The 6000-nt window shown below is 45.4% G+C and overlaps 1 protein-coding gene across 2 annotated transcripts in view; it reads left to right on the forward strand.

Annotated features, from left to right (window-relative positions):
• The window catches only part of DOCK8 (dedicator of cytokinesis 8), a 167981-nt gene extending 163329 nt beyond the window's left edge, over positions 1-4652 (forward strand). For both annotated transcript variants that reach the window (XM_077759423.1, XM_077759422.1), the window contains exons 46-47: positions 445-615; positions 901-4652. In XM_077759423.1, the coding sequence (XP_077615549.1) occupies positions 445-615; positions 901-961 (232 nt within the window). In that variant the 3' untranslated portion in view covers positions 962-4652. The remainder of the gene's footprint in view (positions 1-444; positions 616-900) is intronic.
• The last annotated feature ends 1348 nt before the right edge of the window (positions 4653-6000 follow it).

Genomic DNA, 6000 nt, shown 5'->3' on the forward strand with positions numbered 1-6000 from the left:
CATGACCCGAGCTGAAGTGGGGCGTCCAACCAACAACGCCACCCAGGCGCCCCCCCATGTAACAGGCTCTATTCTGGCACAACCATGGGTCTGAAACCTGGACCCACCACTTCCTCACAGCGTTATCTTGGCATGGCTGAGCCTCAGAGACAAAGACACAGACCTTCCAGATTCGTTGGAGAGGTTAACCAGACAATGTATGGAAGCCTCCTTGTATGGTGCCCAGCACGGAGCCACTTACAGCGTCAAGATCACCCGGCTCACTCCGTAGAGATGCCGATTCCTTAAATCTGAGGTGCAGCCCAGAAGGCCGTCCTGACAGGCCACCCAGCTTGCAAACACCCTTCGACACACTGGAGGAATGTTCGATGATAGCTAAGCACTTCAGACCCCTGTGAGATCCAGCCTCATTCCCCTCTCTGCCCTGTTGTGTGTGTATCTCAGGTGCGGCGAGGCCGTGGAGAAAAATAAACGTCTCATCACGGCGGACCAGAGGGAATATCAGCAGGAACTCAAAAAGAATTACAACAAGCTGAAAGAGAACCTCAGGCCAATGATCGAGCGGAAAATTCCAGAACTCTACAAGCCGATATTCAGAGTTGAGAGTCAAAAGAGGTGAGTTCGGGGCAAGGGAGTCCTCTTCCCGGGATAAAGGACAGCGATTCGGCCCGGCCGAGGGGCATCCGAGCACTGGGAGTGCGCCTGGCTTAGAGAAGCCTCTAGAACCCGATCTGTCCAGATTCCACCCTGCATCCTGAGTAGCTTACACTCCCTCTACCTTCCTCATGACCTCCCCGGTACCCCTTCTTGTGATTTTCCCCCTCCCTGTCTTCCAAGGACTAAGTGATCTTTCTTACCTCTGTTTTTGTTTTTTTTCCTCTGTGTCCTTTTTAATTTCAGAGACTCCTTCCACAGATCTAGTTTTAGGAAATGTGAAACCCAATTGTCACAGGGCAGCTAAGAAAAGCTGTCTTCACGCTTAGAGACTGAGGCCCATGACCCTGGAGAAGTACTTGCTGGCCCTGAAAACGCGGGACATTTGCGGCGCGGGACTGACTGCACGCTCCCCGATGGACAGAGCCCTGGAAGCTTCAGGATCCAAGTGACCAGGGGATTACACCCACATGGGGTCTCTGATTCGATTTTGGCCACACCAGGGGATGGGGATAGTGGAGGATGGCTAATCAGAGGTGCCAAAAGGTACCGATGTGTTTATCAAAGCACGCTTTCTCACAGTATTGTGCAAAACGAGGCGTACACGCGTCTCCTGCCGAATGGTGGGGTACGGTGTGTGGGAGCGATGACTTGCTCCGGCCATATTTGAATTTGCGGGATAACCCCAAATCATCCATGGGAAGATGGAAACCTTGGCCACCATCCTCTTCAGAGTGAACTTCACTCCTTCCCTGTCTGTGGGAAAGGAGGGTGAGCCGGCAGGTGTGCAAAACATAAGCATGTTCACTAAACGTGCCAGGGGAGTCCTCACGAGAGAGCTGAAAGTCATCACAGTTGGAAACCTGGGGTGGATTAATTATTTGTGAACTCGTTGCCTTTTCGGTAACGGTGGACTAATTGTTGTATAGTTATTTTTGCTTCATTGTTACTGTATGTTACGTTAATTTAACAAGCGTGTAACAAGCATGTAGAGAGGAGCACTGTATAGAGGAGCACTGGACGGATGCAGTGAGTGAGGAGGTCCGTCTGGTGCTCCGCTACACTTCCTTACATTGAAACAGTTCTGCAAGGCTCTGCATTTTTCCTTAAGCTCCTTCTCGCTCTCTTTCTCTGCTCCTGTCTGGGACCAAGTTTATTTCTGTAATCTCTGCTTTCCTTTCAGAACATTGTGCTTTCTGTCAGCCTATGTATGTATATCAGCTACAGAGTATATTCAACATCGACTTCTTTTGACAAAGGAGGAGACAGATGGATGCAATTATTTTTCAAGAATTAAATGATCTATTTTTCATATGACTGATGACCTTTGGTACTAAAAATGTAGTAAGAATTGTAAGCAAAATGCTTCCCTTTTTAATTCATGCTTTTTGGGGGGGGGTTGGTTTTTTGTTTTTTAATTTTGACAACTCTTAACTCTTGGAAAGCACGTCAGAGAAGAGAAAATATTTTTATGCATTCAGGCCTTTCAGACAGTGCTATCCAGGGTCTCACTTCTTATGCAGTGTTTAATTTGGTATTCATGAGAGAATGTAATTTGGATAACCCAGAACTTTTGGGTTTAAACGATCAAGTATGCATGAACTTATATTCTGAAAAAGGTCTTTTTTTTAACCAAAGCGTACTAGTTTAAGCGGCAAACTTTTTGTGTTTTAGGCATTTGGGGCAGAACTCTTTCTAAAGTAGATTATACACTGAATGGATTTTAAGTGAATATATAGGGTATACTTGAATTCCATATGCTGTTTCGCATCTTCTGTGTGGGAGGTCTGGGTGAGATCAAGGTCGAATACCATGGGCACTGTCCTCCAAAGCCTGACAAGTTTAGTGAGGAAAAGCATCTACATGCCTGCGGCCACAATACAGAGCCAACTAGAACAAGCCCTACAGAATGAAACTTTTGAGGGGCACCTGGGTGGCTCAGTTGGTTGAGCCTTCAACTTTGGCTCAGACCATGATCTCACGTTCATGAGTTCGAGTCCCGCATCAGGCTCACTGCTGTCAGCGCGGAGCTCGCTTCAAATCATCTGTCCCCTTCTTTCTCTGTCCCTACCCTGCTCACTCTCTCTCTCTCGAAAGTAAATAAACATTAGGGGTGCCTGGGTGGCTCAGTTGGCTGGGTGTCCACCTTTGGCTCTGGTCATGATCTCATGGTTCATGGGTTCGAGCCCTGCATCCAGCTCTGTGCTGATGGTGCGGAGCCTGCTTGGGATTCTCTTTCTCTCTCTCTCTCTCCCTGTCTCAAAATAAGTAAAACTTTAAAAAATTAAAAATAAATAAACGTTAGAAAAAAAAGACTGTAACCTTTTATGAATGAGTTGAAGATGGGCATCACTGTCAACATCTATTATATTTTGCCCTCATACAGGTGTTAGGTGCGAAGTTATCTAGGTCTGTGTTATAACTCAAGAGGCCTAATAATCCTAAGGACCTCAGATAGTCTTGATTAAATGTCCCCTGCATTTTCTTAGTCTCTCTGGTACCACACTGGGTGCTGCTTAGCCACAAGTGCAGGGACTGTAAACTGCTGCATTCCTGTCCCCTAACCCAGTGCTGAACTCACAGAAGGTACTTAGTAAGTATTCGTTAAATGACTAAACAAATGAGTGAGTCTGAATAGACCAGCTTCTAGGAGAGCAGTGCCTGCTTGCAGTGCAATACAGGCCACATAAATAACTTTAAATTTTCTAGTAGCCACATTAAAAATAATCATAAAAAGGGGCACCTGGGTGGCTCAGTCAGTTGAGCATCGGCTCTTGATTTCAGCTCAAGTCATGATCTTTCAGTTTTTAAGATTGAGCCCCACATTGAGCTCTGCACTGACAGTGTGGAGCCTGCTTGGGATTCTCTCTCTCCCCCTCTCTCTACACCTCCCCTCTCCCGCTCATGCTCTCTCTCTTTCAAAATAAATAAATAAACATGAAAAAAATTAATCCTAAAAAGAGACAGGTGAATTAATTTTAACAATACATTGTAGTTAAGTTGATATATTTAAAAATTATCATTTCCACATATAATCAATATAAAAACTATTAATGAGGCATTTTACATTCTTTTTTCATACTAAGTCATCAGTATCTGTATGTATGTAGTTCACATGTACATTTTACATTTTTTTAAATGTTTATTTATTTTTGAGAGAGAATGAGCAGAGGAAGGGCAGAGAGAGAGGGAGACACAGAATCTGAAGCAGGCTCCAGACTCTGAGCTGTCAGCGCAGAGCCCGACGCGGGGCTTGAACTCAAGGACTGTGAGATCATGACCTGAGCTGAAGTCGGCCACCTAACTGACTGAGCGACCCAGGCGCCCCCACATTTTACATTTGATCTCAGTTAAGACCAAGCACATTTCAGGTGCTCAATTGCCACATGCAGCTAGTGGCTACTATATTGGACAGAGCAATTCTAGAAGCTTCCAACTGTTATAACTTGATGCTTCTGCTGTATGGGCCCTGAATATAGTGGGGATAGTGTCTGGAAAGAGAATAACAGAATTCTGAGTGAGACCCCGTGGGCTTCCCTACAGGTGAACGTTGCAGAGCTGGGGTTACGGACTGGCTGACCTTGGTTTTGGTTCTCAAACTCTTTCTGAGATAACCTTGGCTCTTTTATCAGTTCCAGACAGTTTAGCTGTTCTTCAGGTAACAGGTATAGATATAGTGGAGGCATTGCTGGACTTATATAAATAACAGCATAAACAAAGAACTTGGACACTGGTCTTCTTAACCCTTAAATATATAGAGAGTTAAGAAAGAAACATTTTGGGGACGCCTGCCTGGGTGGCTTAGCTGGCTGAGCATCCTACTCTTGATTTCTGCTCAGGTCATGATTCCAGGGTCGTCAGACCAAGCCTGGCATCACGCTCTGCACTGAGCATGGAGCCTGCTTGAGATTCTCTCTCTCTCTTTTTCCCTCTGCCCTTCTCCCCTACTCATGCTCATTCTCGCTCTTTCTAAAATAAAAATAAAAATTGATTGTACACTTAAGAATCATTTCTTCATAGGGGCACCTGGGTGGCTCAGTCAGTTGAACATCTGATTCTTGATTTTGACTCAGGTCATGATCTCCTGTTCATGAGATCAAACCCCTGCATCAGGCTCTGCACTGGCAGCGTGGAGCCTGCTTGGGATTCTCTCTCTCCGTTTCTCTCTGCCGCTCCCACACTCCCACTCGGCACATTCTTTCTCTCAAAAGAATGAAGCATTTTAAACATTCCTAAAAACAAAACCGAAAGAGCTAAGAAAACACATTCCTAAGAGTAAAGCAAATTAGGTCTTTTGTTTTTATGAAAATTGGAGAAACCTGATATACCACGATAGCGTCTTGATTTTACTTTGGAAAACCCTCAGTGCTAGTTATTGGAGGAATCTTCCCATTAGCTTCATGCCTCCTCTCCTTCAGCAAGGTCAAGGGTACAATTGTCACTCTTCCTTGAGACTCTCTAGGAAGGGGCACCTGGCTGGCTCATTAAGTGGAGCGTGTCACTCATGATCTCCAGGTTGTGGGTTCGAGCCCCACCCCCACACTGGGCGTACAGATTGCTTAAAACACAAAAACCTCCAGGAAAAGGACGCCTACGCTGCACAGACCCGATTGGGTCTTCAGCTCTTTTATTCCAGTCTGTAAGGAGTCCTTTCCATGACAACAGATTTAAATTGGTTTTTTTGTTTGTTTGTTTAAAAAAATTTTTTAGAGCCGTCATTGATCATTGTGCTTGCGAGCATCTTTTCAAAGACAGGGAGCCTTTGTTTCGCTTTGAATATATTTTAAATGCTCGTTATCTCCAATGTTGTAAAGCTGCTAGTAGGTATCATTTTGCAAACACAACAAAAGACCGGAAAGGTTCCAACACATTCAGGAATGCAGGGTATGTCCACAGTACCCAGTGTATCATTTCATGAACTAAAAGCAGGGCTTCCCAATCTTTTTCACACCACGGCTTTAAAACATGTTATCCACCCGGGGCGCCTGGGTGGCTTAGTCGGTTAAGCGTCCGACTTTCGCTTAGGTCACGATCTCGCGGTTCGTGGGTTCGAGCCCCGCGTCGGGCTCTGTGCTGACTGCCAGCTCAGAGCCTGGAGCCTGTTTCAGTCTGTGACTCCCTCTCTCTCTGACCCTCCCCTGCTCACACTGTCTCTCTCTGTCTCTCTCTCCTAGAAATAAATAAAACATTAAAAATTAAAAAAAAAACAAAACATGTTATCCACCGAGACATAACACATAGCCCGCAAACCTATTCGCTGAAAACAAAACTAAACAGTATCTCACCCAGTTACCGTGGACTTGCACCAAGTCAAGATACTGGCCAGAGCCGCCGTCATCTGAAGGC

This window comes from Crocuta crocuta, unplaced genomic scaffold, assembly GCF_008692635.1.
Source record: "Crocuta crocuta isolate KB4526 unplaced genomic scaffold, BGI_CrCroc_1.0 scaffold41, whole genome shotgun sequence".
In the NCBI taxonomy this organism is placed as follows: Eukaryota; Metazoa; Chordata; class Mammalia; order Carnivora; family Hyaenidae; genus Crocuta; species Crocuta crocuta.